At 50.0% G+C, this 18,388-nt stretch overlaps 6 protein-coding genes and 2 non-coding genes across 8 annotated transcripts; 2 read left to right on the top strand and 6 right to left on the bottom strand.

Moving 5' to 3' along the window:
• Positions 1–111: 111 nt before the first annotated feature.
• Positions 112–184, bottom strand: BO85DRAFT_t267. Its single transcript has one exon. It is a non-coding gene; the product is annotated as a tRNA-Lys (tRNA).
• A 22-nt stretch (positions 185–206) lies between these two features.
• BO85DRAFT_t266 lies at positions 207–279 on the bottom strand. Its single transcript has one exon. It is a non-coding gene; the product is annotated as a tRNA-Lys (tRNA).
• Positions 280–642: 363 nt separating this feature from the next.
• Positions 643–2,194, top strand: BO85DRAFT_170409 (RNA polymerase II mediator complex subunit MED27 domain-containing protein). Its single transcript, XM_025654286.1, has 3 exons — positions 643–940; positions 993–1,649; positions 1,723–2,194. Exons 1-3 carry the CDS (start codon positions 749–751, stop codon positions 1,885–1,887), a joined length of 1,014 nt encoding a protein of 337 aa, XP_025510900.1. The 5' UTR covers positions 643–748; the 3' UTR covers positions 1,888–2,194.
• Positions 1,991–2,692, bottom strand: BO85DRAFT_170406 (uncharacterized protein). The gene has a single exon (XM_025654285.1). The coding sequence runs from the start codon at positions 2,477–2,479 to the stop codon at positions 2,093–2,095; it is 387 nt and encodes a 128-aa protein (XP_025510899.1). The 5' UTR covers positions 2,480–2,692; the 3' UTR covers positions 1,991–2,092.
• Positions 2,693–3,846: 1,154 nt separating this feature from the next.
• Positions 3,847–5,137, bottom strand: BO85DRAFT_170365 (uncharacterized protein). The gene is made up of 3 exons (XM_025654284.1): positions 4,813–5,137; positions 4,119–4,724; positions 3,847–4,070 (listed from the first exon to the last, which is right to left on the bottom strand). Exons 1-3 carry the CDS (start codon positions 4,916–4,918, stop codon positions 3,934–3,936), a joined length of 849 nt encoding a protein of 282 aa, XP_025510898.1. The 5' UTR covers positions 4,919–5,137; the 3' UTR covers positions 3,847–3,933.
• A 762-nt stretch (positions 5,138–5,899) lies between these two features.
• Positions 5,900–6,918, bottom strand: BO85DRAFT_407055 (uncharacterized protein; the record flags this gene model as incomplete). Its single annotated transcript, XM_025657352.1, has 3 exons — positions 5,900–6,358; positions 6,428–6,532; positions 6,615–6,918. 3 exons carry the CDS (start codon positions 6,916–6,918, stop codon positions 6,246–6,248), a joined length of 522 nt encoding a protein of 173 aa, XP_025510897.1. The 3' UTR covers positions 5,900–6,245.
• A 2,158-nt stretch (positions 6,919–9,076) lies between these two features.
• On the bottom strand, positions 9,077–12,862 carry BO85DRAFT_492639 (DNA-dependent ATPase RAD26; the record flags this gene model as incomplete). Its single annotated transcript, XM_025663788.1, has 3 exons — positions 9,077–12,440; positions 12,497–12,570; positions 12,626–12,862. 3 exons carry the CDS (start codon positions 12,860–12,862, stop codon positions 9,077–9,079), a joined length of 3,675 nt encoding a protein of 1,224 aa, XP_025510896.1.
• A 2,291-nt stretch (positions 12,863–15,153) lies between these two features.
• On the top strand, positions 15,154–18,271 carry BO85DRAFT_382722 (putative protein kinase Yak1; the record flags this gene model as incomplete). The annotated part of the gene is made up of 8 exons (XM_025656479.1): positions 15,154–15,706; positions 15,773–16,044; positions 16,100–16,299; positions 16,364–16,523; positions 16,583–16,842; positions 16,901–17,020; positions 17,096–17,454; positions 17,508–18,271. 8 exons carry the CDS (start codon positions 15,154–15,156, stop codon positions 18,269–18,271), a joined length of 2,688 nt encoding a protein of 895 aa, XP_025510895.1.
• Positions 18,272–18,388: the final 117 nt, after the last annotated feature.

The following is an 18,388-nucleotide window of genomic DNA, read 5'->3' as shown; positions in this document are numbered from 1 at the left end:
ATGGTAGCGGGATTTGAATCCGTGACTACCGAATAGAATCCTCCCCCAAAGATCCACTCACTCATCTTTCTTACCACTTCACCACCACGAAGTGGTAAAAGCAAAAAAGAAAGCCCAACGCGGGGCTCGAACCCGCAGCCTTGAGATTAAGAGTCTCACGCTCTACCGATTGAGCTAGCCGGGCAAAGGGAAAGAGGAAGTTGAACAGCCCAACGCGGGGCTCGAACCCGCAGCCTTGAGATTAAGAGTCTCACGCTCTACCGATTGAGCTAGCCGGGCTAGTTCGGTGAAAGCTGATTTATAGTTATGCATAATGGTCTTGCTTATTCCTAACGGCGTACATGCATTTTTCATTTCAGCCACAGCATTCTGTGGCTATACAGAAGTGGCTGATCCGTATGCGTGCTGAGTCAGCTAATTTCGGCGGCGCAATTCCCTCCACCGAGATTCAACCTATCGCCATTGTTGACGTTGTCTCCAGTTCCATACCTGCTGCGTCAAGTGGACTCTTGAATTTTGAGATCCTTAGAACTTGATCAATCACACGACTCATAAAGAGACGTACTTCACTTTTACTCATACGTGCATCCATAGTCCAGCTTGCCAATTACCTAACTTGGACTGAATACACGTGCTGGCCTATCAGCTGACGATTGCTGGAACTTCCCTTCACCTCATAAATTGTGCTGGATTTTCACAATCAGCTACTATAAATCACTATCGCCATCCTTTCTCACTGACAGTGACAATGGCATCTGCTCCCAACCCCGGTCAAACACTCCCTAGAATGCCAGTGGTCGTGCCTGCCATGGTCCCTCCCTCGAATGGCGCTGAAGCCTCTACAGGGGCGGCTAGTAACACTGACCCCAGTCCTGATGCCTGGGACTCTGAAACGCAACTTGTTTCCTCGCTCGCGAAGCTTCAGAAGATGGAAGCAATGGTGGGTATTACTCCTTCCAGTCAAGCTCGACAGCAATTAACACTTCTGACAGATCCATCAACTACGGACTCTACTTCCCGAGCGCCTTCTGGAGCCCCTGGCACCCATTGTCAACCCCAAGGCCGCTGCGGGAAGATCCGTCCCCAAGTCCCCGCAAATGCTGTATGAGCAGCTCGCTCAAGCAGCGCGCGCGGGTGTCTCCGAGCTGCAAGAGTTTCAGTCGATGTGGAGAAGTCCCGAGATGAAAGCAGTCTGGGATCGCGTCGACGCGCAAATTAAAGAAAACGGCGGCGTGATGCTGCAGCCCACGGGGAAATGGGAACGAGATTACGATACCATTCTCGCGGATCTCCGTGAGGAGGAGCAGGCTCAGACTGAGCAACAGCAGAAAGCTAATGAGGAGATGGAGCGATCGAAGATCCAGGCTACTGAGGGTGGATGGAGAGCGATTGTTGACGGCTTTGCTCAGAAGAATGTGCCTGGTGTGCGGGTCTTGGCGAGTCAGAGTGAAGCGGCTGTTACTGTTGTGCTTGTCAAAGCTGGAATAGTGTTCAGGGTCGAGGCTATTGCTGGTCGGGATGGCAATGGCGTTCCTGATTGGCGGGTTTTTACTAGGACGCCTGGGGGACAGACGCCTTCCAAGGTCGAGACCGCTGTGACGCAGTGCTTGAATGCGAGGCCGCGACAGTGGGATTTGCTTTATCTACTTGTAAGACTGGCTCTACTTTCTACGCTGGCTGAATCTGGTTTATGTGGACAAAACACTGACTTTCTTATGTTAGGACATGATATCGTCCTACTCGACTATCAAACAGACACCCTGCGCAAAATGCGCCAAGATGACCGACAGCACTGCAACCCTTCCCACCATTCGGAAGCCATCTTCTACTCCCCAAGAACAGGGGAGTCAAACCTGGGAAGCCTATCATCAAGGCTGTGCCGAGTGAATGGCCAAAGGAAACATCACAGTAAATATACTTATCGATGGAACCTTCCATTCCAACAATTCCAAGACGCCTCAACATCTCATATACCATATATCAGTCGATCCGAGACTCGTCACCCGCATCGGTGGCATATCGCGGGTGTAACCAGTGCATATTCCTCGGAACAATCAACACAAAGAAAAACAAAGGTGCATTGGCATCACACCTACTCCTCCACATCCAACCTTGCCGGGAAAAAATTGGCCACTTTCCCCTCAACAAGTGGCTCAAGCACCCTATGGCCGGGACGACGACGAGAGCCGTGCTCGTCTTTGGCAGCTCTCATGACCGTAACTCCCGAGGTCCCTTCCACCAACAACAGCCACCACCACGGTGGACTATCCTTGCGTCTGACCAGGACTAGGTCTTCTTCTTCATACCTAGAGGATGACGATGATGACGATGATGACTGTCGCTGCCGTCGTGATGCTGATGTCGAGGAGCCAAAGAATGGTATTGCTGTGTTTTCCTCGCGCTGTTTGCCTTTGTTTCTCGACCTTCTCTTCCTGTGACTGCTGGTAACGTTGTAGTTGGGGTTCCAGAAACTTGACATTTTGTTTGCGATATGACTGCTCTGGTCTCCGAGGTGGTCGGCTTGTGTGGTTGATAGGGATTGGTGTCACTAGTTTTGACTCAATAACAAACAAGTTAGATAGCTGAAGTCTAGTCAAAGACGATATCAAATGTGAGAGACTCTGACATAGATAGATAGATAGATATACTTATCAATGACACGAGAATCGACATCAAAAACGAGAAAAGCAGATCCTATTTATGCTCAGCAGTCCCTGCAGATCCATCTACCTTATGCCAAGTGCCTGAATTTCACTCATCATTAATGAGGTTATCTCCTATATTTCTAAACAAATAGAACCTACATACATCTCATATTCCTATACCTTGTGAAACCTCGTTTATGGGACATCAAACTGAGTTCAATTGATGGGTGTAACCAAGAATAGTAGCATTGTACTACCGTTGGTGTTGGTGATGAGCAAACGGGGAGATCCGTATCGTATCATATCTTATCGTACCCATTGATCAATCTATCAATCAAATCTTTCAATTGGGGCAATACTACGTACTACCAGGTACAATGATTTTGTACCTAGTGGGATACATACATACATCATATGAAGTAGATAGGACATAGAATTCGGGATATTCCATCTACTATATATATTCAGTATATATATGTCACACTCATTTTATAGTCATCTGTTGGAATAAACGAAATGATGTCATATCATCATCCTTAGAAAATGACTTCGTCGTGTAGTAAGTAAGTAGTAGTACAGAGGACGGATTAGTATATATTATCTTCATAAGGGGTGTGGATGAGATACTCCGTTTATGTAGTAATTGATTTCGGGATATTTCTTTTAAAGGTCTATTTGTTGTAGTAAGTATCCTAATACTTTCGGGTTATTATTCTCTTCTTCTTTTTTAAGGCATCAAGGTTGGGTGTCGTCTTGGTTGGTTGGTTGGTTGGTAGTATGATGAAGGTGGGTTGTTCCAGCATATACTACTACTATAGTGATAGTATGGATACTCGGTGCTGTGATGGGAAGTGCATAAAGTTTAGTATCACATTATCTTTCAGTAAGGTTGCTCGTTCTATTCTACTGCTGTAGTATATATTAATCTGAGGAAGTATCCGATACAGTCCAGATGAGTATGTATACATACATCCATGCCATAATTGCAGAGAACATTAAATATAGACAGGCCAAGTGGAGATACAATCAATATGTCATAATCACCGCATGCACACACTATTACACTGATATCCCGCTATTGCTGCGCTTCAAAGGAGTGAACAAAGGTCAATAATATAGAGGAACTTCCCAGCCATTAGTCAAATCAGAAATGGAAACTCGCAAACGCCAATCCAACCCAGCTGATAGTTTGCTATCATCATAACTTGAAACGAAATTCGCTTTGCTCAATGCAACATTCTAATGCATAAAAATGTTTCTTTTTGTCGTCGTCATCCGGAGATTACATTCACGTGGAGAAGAGACCGAAGCCACCGGCGAACCAGGTGAAGGACAGGACGGTGATGGCGAACATGCCGAAGGTGAATTTCATCCCTAAGCGTTCGAGTTCGGAGAAAGCGCCGCTGCAGGTAGCGCAGACAAATCCTGATGAAGTTAGCAGACTGATTACAATATACGGAGGGGATAACATACCATTGAGCGGAGTGTACGGCTGGGAGCTGTACATTCCGAAGATGTAGCTGCTAGCAGCGCTAAGATAGCCGGCACTGGCCGTCTCAGTGATGGCCTTGCTGGCATCCCACACGATCAACGTGTACGACGCTGTCAACAACGGGACAGTCGCGTTGGCCTGGTACTTCTTGGTGTCCCAGACCACCTCTCCGGTGGGCGACATGGTCATGTTGGACGTGAGGGTGTAGGTGGCGCTGTTCAAACTGCACGAAGCGACCACATTGACAGCCGTTGGGCTAATGGTCAAAGAGGTGTAGTTCCATTTCAATGTCACATAATCGCCGATCTTATAGTAGGTTGTGGCACCCTGGGTGGGAATAAGCATGGAGATACCACCGGCACCGGCAGCGGGGTTGATAGAAACACTCGTTGTGCTGTTCGAAGAAGAGCCAGAGGACTTGCCGCTGGCAGTGCCTGTTCCGGTTGCTGACTTGGTATTGGTGCCGGTGGCCGTGGCCGTGGTGTCGCTTCCTGTTGCGGCGGCGGTTTTGGTCGCTGCTTCGGTCTTCGATGCACTCTCGGTGGTAGCGGCGGCTCCAGTGGTTGCGCTCTCAGCTGCGGTGGTATCTTCGCGGGTCAGCAACACATCATACACGAATCACGATGAAAGTAGGATAAAGGCCAAGGGATGTAAATGTCATAAGATAGGACTGACCAGCTCGTCGCAACAATTCGCCATGCGGCGGCCATGGCCAGGCGGAAGTTACCGTCCCCAGCACCAAGAGGAGGCACAGAACAAACAGACGAGACATGGAACGCATCTTGAAAAGTCCGATTGTAGTGTTGTGCGGTTGTGTTGATGAAAGGCAGAGGGGTCGGTTGACTCCCTTGGCAAAATTCAGGGTCCGATCGACGTGGACCCTTTCCCGTATACGGCGGCAGAAGCGACAGGGGTATTTGTAACTGCGATGAACTGACGAGCAACAGACGAAGCTACACCAGGATGGCGAAGATGAACCGTCGAGCACGATAAGCGATGATCAAATCCAGCGATGAAGCGATACGGGCTGCAGAGGAGGTGTTTTTTCAGGCCAGCGGGACTGAAACATGCAGATCGTCCGATAGATTCTCGGCAGGGTCCAACGAGGGTCGGGGGGAGACAGATGTAAACAAAGCGAGCGACAGGGACGGATCTGATTCCAGCGAACCTGGGGTGGCAGAGAGATGAAAAGATACGACCGATCAAGCGATAGCGAAGGTCAGAAAAGACAAACGACAGACGAGCGAAGCATTGTCCGACCCGAGGGGGGAAGAAAGAAAGACGAGGGCGAGAGACTAAAAGACCAGACGAGCAGCCATTGAAGGCGCGCCTTGCCCGATTGGGCCAGGGAGTGAGACACCCGGCTATTTTTGGCGGTACGCCTGAGGCATCCACTGCATCTGACCCGGTCGGGGATCATGATTTATGCCCTGGCCAGCAACTTTGTTTCACTTAGAATAGTCCCTTTGCCTCCCTCGTCGCAGGTATAAAGTTCTGGCGAAAGAATCATTCCGTGTCTGTCCTTCTCTGACTGTATCAGCTATCCATCTCGTCTCGTTTTCTAGGTGCAAGTTCATTCCCCGTACAGTCAGTCATAGTCATGGATTGTTGTAGAAATCAGTCTTTGGTGTCCCCGCAAAGTCTGCGACACTAACCGGATCCCGGCAGCCACTATTGCCAATTATTGGCCACTACGATAAGCGAAGAGCGGATGAGAAGCACATCAATCTACTTTACTTTTACTGTGGATTTGCAGCTATCACTCCTGTCAATCATGAAGATTAGAGATAAAAAGATAGTATAAATGCATGTATTTACGTGAGATTATCTAAACCAGATATTCCTGACTATGCAACATGCCACGCTTCGCGTATAGATAGATCACCTTGCTCCCCGGTCATCAAAACTCATTCACACTCATCATTAAGTATATTAACATTAGTAAGGGTCGATCATTTAACAGGCGTATTGTTACAGTGTGCATTCACTCTCAGGCTGGGAGAGGCGCATATCCTCCCAGATCCTTCGGTCTCATGATTCATCAGTCACGCCACCCTCGTCATAGAGCCCCTGTTAAGGCACTGTGGCGAGGTCTAGACGTCGTGTCTTTAGGAAGTGTATTCGGGCGTCAGGTCGACAGTGCTGCAGGAATCCGGAATAGTGGGCTCCTCATAGCGGTAGATGTAGAAGAGCTGGGGTGCGTTGTGGTACCAGTCGCACACTACATAGCTGCAGTTAGTGGCACGTCCTGACAGATTGTATGGTTATATATATGTTCAGTGTCACTCACCTAGCCAGCCTCCAAAGCCATCCTGTGCCGACCACTCCAGACCGGTAGAACCAATGGAGAAGTCATCATCGCCGTATCCAACATTGATCTGAACGGACTCCCATGCTGCCAAAAAGTTAATTCTCCGAATGTCCATGTGGCAAGACAAAACAAAACATGGAACAGGGGAAGGAACAGGAAGTCTAACCTGCATAGTTGTTCTGGACGCCCATCTTGAATCCCCAGGGGAAAGAAGTGCCCAGGTCGAACTGGGTGTGGGTGCCGTTCAGGAAGGCCGGGCTGGCCGTTCCGACGTCCGAGGTCAGCACGGCATCGTTAAATCCCGCACCGGTGTGGTAGGCATAAATGTAGAGGTTGTTGTGGTCGTCGTTGGTAGCGCCCGAGGTCTTCAGGTAGAAGGATTGGGTGGAGTTGCTGGACTGGCGGGGGTACAGCACCGGGCCAGCAGCCACAGTAGACGCCAACAGGGCAAGAGAGGCAAGGAACTTCATTATGGATGGTATGGGAGAGAGGTGGATGAAGAAGTTGGAAATTAAAATAGAAAGAGTCAGTATGGCTCGTGGTTTGATCCTGAAATAGAACAGTGGATGTGGGAGAAAGGGAGGAGGATGGTGCGTGATAGATGAAGGCTGAAATGGAGGGGGATGGCCAGCGTCTTTATATCGGACAGCCACCACGATTCTTCCCCACAGCCGCAGTTGGGGGCGGACACGGGTGCACCGGCGCCGAAATGCCTACAGTTTACGGGAAAGTTGGAACGAGTGGTGGAGGATCCAAGGATAGTGCAGGGGCAGGACAGACTACCGACTAGACTAGGGAAAACTTTGCGCGAATCTGAGAATAGAAACTTGGGCGAATGCCGACAGGTGGAGGGGGCGGTTGGTGGTTGGTGGTTGGAGCTTGATTTCCCTCAAGCTGAGGAATACTTTTGAGTTGGCAGAATGAGAGGCAGGCAAAGAGGCAGGAACAACTGGAGGCAAATCCTCTTGCTCCACTGCACTTTCGGACTGGCCGCCCTGGTCATCACAGTCCGATTGGCTGATCCCGTTCTTGGCTGTGCTGGTGGAGGGTTTTGAGCCGGACCAATCAGGGTTTGGCGGCGAATTCAACAGAACGGCTTGATTGGACAGGCGCGGAATGAACGACTAGGATGGCGGGAGGAGACTGGAGTTATCCCCGCATACATACACTTCACATACTCAGTATATTATAGTAGTACTAGTAGAGATAGAGAGATGGGAATAGTACTATTATTCCCCTTTACCTCCATACTATATCAAGTTAACAAACAGCAAACCCCATCAGTGCTAATCTGACATGAGACAGACTAACTAAATAATTATATTTCTATTTTTATTTTACCCACCAACAAGACTAAATACTAATCCAATCCTACTCAAAACTTGTAAGCAGTCGATCTTAATCTATCGGCTGATCGGATTTTCACACACTCTCTCCTCTTCTCCTCCATGCCCGATGCCCGACCGATCCCTGCCCAGTCAGATGATTGACTTTTTTGTCTCAGATTTTCTCCTCCCTCGGCTCGGATTTCTACCATTATCCATTCATCCATCCAATTCTGTCGTCATATGCCTCGCGGATTGGATCGTCTTCTCTTTCCACAATAGTAGACAATGGAATTGTCGTCATTACGAAAGACAACAACAATAGTAACTATGATGCGTAGAGGATTCAGTAACAATTGATCAATGCGTCCTCCCCCCCTGAAGCCGATCACGACCATCACGTAACTTCACTTGAAAATAGAATTTTAACCTGCAGAAAAAAAAAAAGTGGACTTTGACTTCCCGATCATACCACCACTCCCGATTGGTCTTGAAACAACCAACTCACTCAGACCTTTTCTTACTTACAGCATCCTAGTAATTAGTAAAGTAACTAACTAGTATCTGTCTAGACTTTCGTTCCTGTACAACTACCAACCCTACTCCGTACTACACCGTGGCTATGCTATCCGAAAAAATCTAGACAAGTCATATTCATCACGCCGGCCCCCCGACTCTGCAACTACAACTGACATCATGATTCCCCTCCCCGTTCCATTCCCTCCCCTTCTCTGGTTCACACTATTGTCTTTCATGACACAAACCCACACCCCACCCAAACCGTCTTGAAAGAAAAGGACGATCGCTATCCACGGAACCAGTTCGTTTTATCACGTTGTTTTCCCGCGGGGTAATAATATCCGAATGACTTACTTCTTTGGTCGGTGGGAAACGTTCGTCTAGACTACTTACTGTAGCTGAAAAAGAACTCAATAATCAGTCTTTTCTGTCTGTCACAGATACACAGTACAGTGTACAGTGGGTATACGTCATAGAGATGATGATGATTACGTTTGCTCGGGGTTTTTGATGATCAGTGCATTTTGCTGTACAACAATGATGATTACTATAGATAGTAGAATAATTACACGAAGGGGCATTGGATCGGCGAATTGCTTGTTTCAACCTTCTTCAACTTTCAGCCCTTCGGGACATACATGGGTAATCCCTGATACATAATTGTATATTAGCATAGGATATAGGTATCGATCATTCCAAAACGCAATTAATCTATTCATCCCATGGTTGCCCAACGCCTAATATGATCTCATATCTAGTATACAAATGCGCTATTAGGTGGCAATCATCGTCGCTTGGCATATTCGGGTTTCAAGGCCCATTTCCCGCGCCCGTTTCGTCCCCCCTTGTCCAGCACGGCTATTGTCTTCAGCATTTCCTTGAACTCGGCCGACCGTTGCGGCGTGGTGCAGTAGCGGTTGAAATGATCGATCAACATTTGGGTATACACCGACCCGCCCTGGGCTGTGATGAAGTCTCGAATCATCGTAATGAAATCGACCCCGCTGGGGGTGCGTGATGGCGCGGGACTGTTGCTGCTGCTGCGCGGGGACGGTGTGCGCGCAGAGAGATTCGCCAGGATGCTTGCTGAGGATGGTCCGGCTACTGCTCGTCTGGCGGCGCTACTGCTCCCTCTAAATGCAGGTCGACTGGGTAACTGTTCTTCGGGTTTCCCAGCCAGGCCGAACTGGCCCGTCCAGGTTGGAGTGCCAATGGGGACAGACCGCGCTGCCTCGCCCGCTCGCCGCAACTCCTCTGCGGCTTCAGCTGCCACCCGCTTTGCTTCGGCCTCGATTATCTTGGGGTCTGCTCGCACCACGCGCTTGCCGTTCACGATTTGGTCGTGTTCTAGCGCCGAGTGGACCCCGGATCGGGCAAAAATGCCCTCCATGATGCGGGACTCGGAGTTGGCGCCAGAAGTGCCCTTCTCCTGCTCGCTGCTCTGTTGCTCTGGTTCTCCCTGGAATTGTTCGACTGCGGCCACGCCAACGACCTTGCTGATGTCTTTCTTCTCTTCCTGCGCGCTATGTGAAGCAGCAGATGATTTGGTTGCTGCCTTGGACCTGCGCGAGGCGCCATCACTGTCTTCATATGTGACGTCCGCATCTTTGAAGATCTTACTGGTTTCGGTGGGACCTTGTCCTTCGTCTCCCAGGGAGAAGAGATCATGGAGATCGCTCAGCTGGAAAGTCTGGCGTTGCTTGGGATCTCGGAGAATTTTATTCGTAAGAAATTGCTTGAAGATCTGGCGATGATAGATCTTCTCTTCTATAGTGCCCGCTGTCATAAGCCGGTAGACGGTGACGTCGCGCTTTTGTCCTAGTCTCCAGGCCCGCTCCCGCGCCTGCACATCGGTTGAGGGGTTCCAATCGGGGTCGTATATGATAACCCGATCAGCACCCGTCAAATTCACACCCAGCCCGCCAACCTTTGTGGTAAGTAGAAAAACATGTAGGCTTGGGTCATTGTTGAACTCGTCCACCATGGCTTGCCGGTGCTGGATGGGTGTAGTGCCATCCATTCGACGGTAGTTGAATCCGGACAGTGAGTTCACAAACTTCTCCAGGATATCGAGCATGATCCGATGCTGCGTGAACAGCAAAGTCTTGTGCCCGGTATCCTTCCATAGCTCCAGCAGCGACTTGACGACCTGCATTTTGCCGGACTTTGATCCGCCACCATATCCTGCCGTCGAGGACATCAACTTATGGTTTTGTAGATCGGGATGGTTGCAAATCTTTCGTAATATATCGACACCGAATAAGACTTGTCGACGCCCGTTTAGGATGGATTTCATCTCCTCGGAACCAAGGAACGTCTCGTATGCTTGTCGCTGCGGCTTTGTTAACTTGCAGAACAGCACTTGCTCACTCTTCTTTGGCAGATCTGCCGCAACATCGATCTTAAACCGCTGCAAAAGGTAGGGACTAATGGCGTCCTTGAGCGTCTCGGCACATTTGGCAGCCGTCTGGACTTGCAGATTAGAGGCATTTGCGTACCCACCCTGACGGATGGGGAATTCAAATTGATTCCGGAAGTTCACTAGAGTCCCCAGACGCATTGGAAAGACAAAATCGAACAAAGACCAGAGCTCTGTAAGATTGTTTTGCATCGGGGTACCCGATAGGATAATGCGATGGGGTGTCCGGAGTTCCTTGCAATGAATAGTAATGGAGGTGTTCGGATTCCGAATCTTGTGCCCTTCATCCAGAACAGCACAGCCCCATTCAATCGGGATCACGAGAGAAGCATAGGTCTGTAGGCCCGAATAAGTAGTGACCAGTACATGCCCTTCTTCTACTACACGTTTGACGACCTTCCTTGCTGCTTTCAAGCCACTGGGCATGCCACGGGAACTCGAGGAGTTCCATGACTGAGACAGAAGAGCATCTTCTCTACTGCTCTCATTCCGGATGTTGACCATTCCACTACCGGACGTGTGCAGGATGGATACTCGAAAAGGAGGCCACCAACGGTGGAACTCATTCACCCACTGCTTCATGACCGTGGCAGGACATACGACAATGACCGGCCTCGTCAACTTTTTGCTGTAATGGAGACCAGCAAGGAAAGATATGACTTGAATAGTCTTGCCAAGACCCATCTCATCGCCGATGATGCCACCTACTTGCTGTTGTTGTAACTCCCATAACCACTGTACTCCGGTCTTCTGATAATCAAACAAAAGGGGATGTATATCACCGGGTATTCGGTAGCCATTGTCATAAGGCATATCTGCAACTGTCGGATGAGGCATGAACCATTCTTCCTGTTCATCTTGATCCACCACATCCACAGTGTCTCCAGCAGCAACCTCTTCGGATCCATGGCTTTCAGCATGAACTTCAAGCGCTCTTTTCCTAGCAGCAGCCCTTTGACTGACCCAATATTGAAGCCTAGTTTGATAGAGCTGTTCATTTCCATCATCCATCCCGCTGAAATCTTCAACATCACCTGAAGACTTTGGAGCCTTTACCGGCTTTGCCGTACGTTTTGGCTTCTCTTCAGGTAGAAATTCTTCTTCATCTTCCGATACAGACGACTGCCTTTCAGATTCAACATAGCTAGCAGATTCATCTTGATCTTCGAAATTATCTTCGAAGGATACCTTGGTGTCTTGTTCAAAATCTTCTTGTTCGTCATCATAAGACTCGCGGTCTATCTTTCGGCGCTTACTTGCTCGAGAGGTAGGCGCTTCATCCACTATGCTGGATTCGGGAGTTTCGTCGAACCCGAATCCAGGTCGTACGAGATTACGATGTGAAACAGCTGACCGGTTTTTCACCTGCTCCAATGCTTCTCTTTCATCGCGTTCGTCCTCTGCATCGATCAAGGCATCCTGAAGGCTGGCAAGAGGACCATGGTTTGGCCCCGAGCTCATGTTGGAAAATGGCGTAATCTTTCCCGTCCGAATGAGATAGTCCCGGCGCGACTCATTAGGCATGCGGCCAGTCCCGGTAGTCTGAGAACCAGCTTCTTGTCCTTGATGCCTTTCGTCCATTCTTTGCTGGATTTCGGTAAGGTCAGTTGCCAGTGCCGCATTGCGGCTTTCCAGCTTCTCAATCTCATTCCTGATACGGACTCTCGCAGATGTGCCAACTGGCTGCGACAAACGTTGATGCAATTTCAAGATTTGGCTCTCGAGCTTCCTGTCATCATTCAGTGTAAGCTTCACGCATACATCTCAGCATTATCATAACCATACTGTTTTTCTAGTGTGGTTTTCTCTAATCTCTTGCTATCCCGTTCATCAGCCTGCTCCATGAGCAACTTGTCGGCCTACCATAGTCGTCAGCAATCTCGGCTCATTTAGAAATTGACCAGTAGATTGTACCTGACGAGAGATGTCCCTTTCGAGATCATCCTGATCACGAACATCGGCCTGCAGTTCACGTAATCGACTTGCTTCATCGGCATTTGCCGAATGCCCTTGGTTTAGAGAAGCTTCAGATTTAGGTAAATCCGATGCTGATGTTGCTTGTTGTTCCGGCTGTTCTTCTTTTTTAATTTCTTCATCCGAGCCATTTTTAGACGCAGCGACATCCACATCGTTCACATTTGCGTCATCCATGGTCCTGTGTGAATTTCTAGATGAACAGCGCGATTATCAAGTCTGATGAATTTCACGATCGTCTCTTTTATTTTCCACAAAATTAATATGTGGCCGTAGTTTATGGTCGTTCTTAAGGAGAAGTAAGAGTTATGTGTGATATTATAGTGGTCATGAAAAAGATGATACCAGGGTCATTGCAGCAAGTGGCGTCACCGATGTGTAGTTCGAAGTAAGTCTGGCAGGGTTCGATTTAACCAATACCAATTAATGAGAGCCAGTCTATAGCGCAAAAAAGCTATTTAACACGCACAGGCTCTGGACGTGTCAGCCCGACTGCGAGAAAGTGAGAGTAAAGAGATTGAATCTCCGAAGACTGGATGGGACTGGCGATGGTCCGCGCCGGACCATGTCTACAAGGACCGCGACGATAACCATAGAGCCGGCAGAAAGATTTCACCGACGGCAGCCTGGGACTCACCGCCCTGGTGCCTAGCCCTTGGGCGGTTAGTCATCCACCACGTAGCCTCCCACGTCACCGGGACTGGTTGGGGCCCGTGTGTTGCCTCAGTCCACCTCACACACCTCACTCAGATGATGATGTTAGTGTCATCACCTTACTGAAATTCCCTTGAGCTTCGGGTATGTCCTCCGGTGCCAATTTTTCATTATGAGGAGGAGTGGAATATACCGCCTAGTTTCGGTTCCGTATGTTGTTGGGCCTGGAACAAGTGCAAATCAAATGTTATGAGGGTTGGCAACTGCTTCTGCAAACGGCCATGACGCAGAGGGAACCGTAGTACAGAACTCGAGACAATTACAATCACCAGTCATGGATGGCATTAGCAACCGTCTCTGGTCCAGGTCATCCTTTCCCCCCAAATTAACAGCAGGAAAAGGCATTGTTGTATTAAGTCTGCTCGTATAGCGAGCTATACCAAAACAGTACCGTTGGACTTGAATGCCCAAGGGGGCAGCGGATGCTTCCGAATGAAGGCAGATCGTCGTCCAAGAGGTTGGTCGCGAGGCAGGCGAAAAGACTCAGACCTCAGACAGACATCAAATAGTCTAGTCGCCATGATTATTTAATTGCCTAGTTACACCTTGATGTAGGCCAAAATTAATGTTGGTTCTAACCCTGGACGGTGGCTAGATGGGAATGCTAGCTAGTATTTAACTGCATTGGGTCTTTTCATTCTCTGGCTGGTTGTGTGTCTGTCTGTCTGTCTGTGTTCCTCCCTTTCATTTGCCTTTTGGAAACCGGGGTGGCCTGGATTTGCTGGCAGTCGATTCATCATCTATCGACAAGATCCCTACCAATCTGCCTGCACGCACGTACACTCACACCCTCACACCCTCACACTCTCTCTCTCACCCACACTCACACTTGTCTTGCAGAGAGGGGAGTCGTGGAGATGAAAGAGGGGTCATCCCCAAAAGTCGTGAGATCAGCCATTAGAACAGTCAGTATCCAGCGAAGGAAGGAAAAAAGAGAGTAGTATCAGGTTGGTCCGTGGGTGGCTCTTTCCCGGCACCATTCCATTTGCAAAACAAACGGCCCAACCCAACGGCAGCCTGAGGCCCGCCGTCGGATCTCGCTGCTGCTCAGTGCTCACTCACAGTCAGTCAGAGTCAGAGGGTATCTCCACCTCCACGAACTGAAATCAACTTACCCTCTCTTCCCTCTCTTCTTCCCTTCCTTCCCCCCTCCGCACTAGTTTCACTCAGTGCCCATCGTCTGGACTTGCTTCCAGATTTCCCTCCCCCCCTTACCCATATCTATTCCTCGACTGTATAACTTGCTGTCTGGATTCCCATCCTTCCCTTGGGGGTTCCAACAGTTAGTTGGTTCAGTCGCCGTCCTTCCCTCCCCCCCCCAAACCTAACCGACCAAACCCCCTTCGCGTGTCAGCTGCCGCATCGATATTGGCTGCTGCGTCGCACCCGTCATTGTGGATTGCGACCGCCCACTCCGTCCGTCTACTGGCCGCCTCCCCTCTCGCCCCTTCTGAACCCTCATCATCAGAACAGCCTGCTGTTCAAATAATGAGGTTCGACGCAATTCGAATTTAGCTTCAATTCCTCCGTCTCGTCTCCCCTCCGATTTTCGATTTGCACCACCACTTCCCGGTGTCCCGCGTCGTCTCCGCCTGATTGCGCTACGTGCGTCTGCCGTCCCCGCTGCTACTATCTAACCCCCGATCGTGGTGCATGTGCGCTGTCGACACTGATAAATGTTCATCATATGTCCGATCTGATCTGATCTCCCACTTGACCTTCACGAGACCGCTGCTATACGGGAGGAGGAAGCCATGGATTCCCAGTGGCAGGCATACCAGGATCCCTTAATGGGGCATCCCGCGCAGTTCAACAACGGGTTGACGTCTAATCCACAACAGCTAGCCTCAAAATACGGCGCCCAGCCACAGCACTCGCAGCCGCCGGTGGGCTACACCTACGAACCCTTCCAGTCTCCTGGCACCACCGCCAAACCATCTTCGATCGGTGCGAATTCCAGAACTGTCTCGATGGCTTCGTCTCCTGCTGCGACGCCACGTAGTCGGGATTATGTCACCGATGCGGACACCACGATGGAGGATGCGGATCCGTACAACCGGGCCAAGTACTCGACAAGACCGACCCATCATAGCCGACCGTCATCACAATACTTCCCAAGCGAAGAGTCCTCAGCTGCTCGCAGGTACTCTCCTATGAATGTCTTGTCTCCGTCCATGTCGTTCAATGCGAGCCCTGGGAAATCGCATAACTCGTATGCTTTCCCGCCCGGGCCGAATCAACCACGGCGGTCGCCGACAAGAGGTTCAACCTACGCCTCGCCACCTCAGGCGTTCCAATCACCACCCTGTGAGTATCAACGCTTGCGAGGTATTCCGGTTTTGAAAGTATAACAGCTAACACCTTTCCCGACAGCTGCGTCACGTCCCCCTAGACTCCCCCCGCTTCAGCCCACCGACATGAGCCCTGATCAGTACTATCCGCCCTCGGCGGGCTCGCAGCTCAACGCCGCATTTGCACAAGATGGAAGGTCGCCGCGCTCTGCGTCGATATCCGGTGGAAGCCAGCAGCCAGGCCGAGGCCCTGTTCCGAAGTTCCAGAAGATCAAGTCAATCCAGGAACTTCAGCCACGCACGAATGCGCAGCCACCTTACAGACGCGCCAATCCTGATGGTGGTTTCATCAGCGTAAGCACATGGAATTCAAAGGCTGTGGGATAGGCATTTGCTAACATGTGTACAGCCTCTGCAAGCGTTAACAACACATCTCCCCGCCACTTATCGAATATGCAACCCGGGCTTCAACTATGAATCGTCCCGGAACCCGAGGCGTGTCCTTACCAAGCCCAGTAAAGGCGTGAAAAACGATGGTTACGATAATGAGGATAGTGACTATATTCTCTATGTTAACGACATATTGGGCAGCGAGGAAGCCGGCCACAAGTACGTCTAGCCCTACAGCGTGCTCCACTGAAGTTCCTCTGGGATTTAAGCTAATCGCGTTTAGGAACCGTTACCTTATTCTTGATGTGCTGGGCCAAGGAACCTTCGGTCAAGTCGTCAAGTGCCAAAATTTAAAAACCGGAGAGGTTGTAGCTGTCAAGGTCATCAAGAACAAGACTGCGTATTTCAACCAAAGTATGATGGAGGTGTCGGTCTTGGACTTGGTAAGCGTCCCTACCTCTGCGGGTCGAATTTATTGCACCTTTTCTCACAACCGTCGCAGCTCAACAGCAGATACGACAAAAATGACGACCACCACTTGCTCCGCCTGAAGGATACTTTCATCCACCGACAGCACCTGTGCTTAGTTTTCGAACTGTTGAGCGTCAATCTTTACGAACTGATCAAGCAGAACCAGTTCCGGGGCTTGAGCACGACATTAGTACGCGTATTTGCTCAGCAACTTTTGAATGCATTGAGCCTTTTGAATAAGGCACACTTGATTCACTGCGATCTGAAGCCGGAAAATATTCTATTAAAGAAGTCAGCAACCCCTACAAACTACCTTCGAGTTTGCTATGCTAACTTTGCTCCATTGCAGTCTCGAGAGCCCCATCATCAAAGTCATCGACTTTGGTTCAGCCTGTGACGAGCGACAGACAGTCTATACCTATATCCAGTCTAGGTTTTACCGCTCACCAGAGGTCCTTCTTGGCTTACCGTACGCGCATCCCTGAGGCCCCGCCTCGACATGTCATCCTTTTCTCTATGCACGGCTTAACTAACACACCTTTAGCTACTCATCCGCGATAGACATGTGGTCTCTTGGTTGCATTGTCGTCGAGTTATTCCTGGGGTTGCCGCTCTTCCCTGGTTCTTCTGAATACAACCAAGTCTGCCGCATTGTGGAAATGCTCGGCCTGCCGCCAACATGGATGCTGGAGATGGGCAAGCAGTCAGGTGAATTCTTCGAGAAGACTCAGGACGAGTTTGGTCGCAAGACATATCGCCTTAAGAGTCTAGAGCAATACTCTCGGGAGCATAACACGAAAGAGCAGCCAAGCAAAAAGTACTTCCAAGCGTCGACCCTGGAAGAAATCATCCGCAGCTACCCGATGCCGAGAAAGAATATGAAACAAGCAGAGATTGAACGAGGTAGGTTATATTCGATACCCCCCACACATACATCTGCTAACCATTATCATTAGAATTGAACAACCGAGTAGCTTTCATTGACTTCGTTCGTGGCTTATTGGCCATCAATCCCCTTGAACGTTGGTCGCCCCAACAGGCCAAACTGCATCCTTTCATCACGCAACAGAAGTTCACGGGGCCTTTCATGCCCCCGATGAACCTGAAGTACTCATCGCTGAACAAGACTGTTGCTCCCGGAATTCAACAGCAGCAGCAGGCCGAAGCTGCCAGCAAGCAGAGGGCCGCGCAAGCAGCCCACGCCCAGTCAGCCGCACAGAATGCCTACGCTATGCAGTTGAATCAGTTCCACACACCCACGCATGCCCAGCCGCCGCCAATGTACAATGGAATGTTCACTGGTCACCAGCAAGGTGCCCCTCCGCCCTACCCTACTCAGCCACCGGCCTACGGTCATCAGATGAATCTCATACCCGGCCAAGTGCCCCAAGCACAGTACGCGCCATCCCAGAGCCTCTACGCGCAAGCAACGACAAGGGCTGGGCGGCAACGGGCATCTACCATGGACCCTCAGGGGGGAGGTATCCCGCCAACAATACAGCGCGTGGCCAGCCACCTCGATCCCAATGCACCTATTCGGTTACAGCCTAGTCCGGCATATTACCCACCACCTCCAGATGGATATGTCGACCCCAACTCCGCTGGTCAGAGGCGACGAGGAAGCCGTACGGGCGGTACAAGAAACCGCGACTTCATTCGAACCCTTGAGGATGGGGTATTGGGAGGCGAAGGCTTTATGGGCCAAAACCAGTGGCATTGAGAGCATGCATACCCAGGAACAGGCCGATGGCACATGGATGTTCATCGGCCTGACGGACAAGCCATTTTCTCTTCTGTATAGGCAAGTGTGTGCTCCTTTACGCGTCCATCGCCAGAA

This window comes from Aspergillus piperis, assembly GCF_003184755.1.
Source record: "Aspergillus piperis CBS 112811 unplaced genomic scaffold BO85scaffold_27, whole genome shotgun sequence".
NCBI classification, from domain to species: Eukaryota; Fungi; Ascomycota; class Eurotiomycetes; order Eurotiales; family Aspergillaceae; genus Aspergillus; species Aspergillus piperis.
This window is presented reverse-complemented; position numbering and strand designations above follow the sequence as displayed.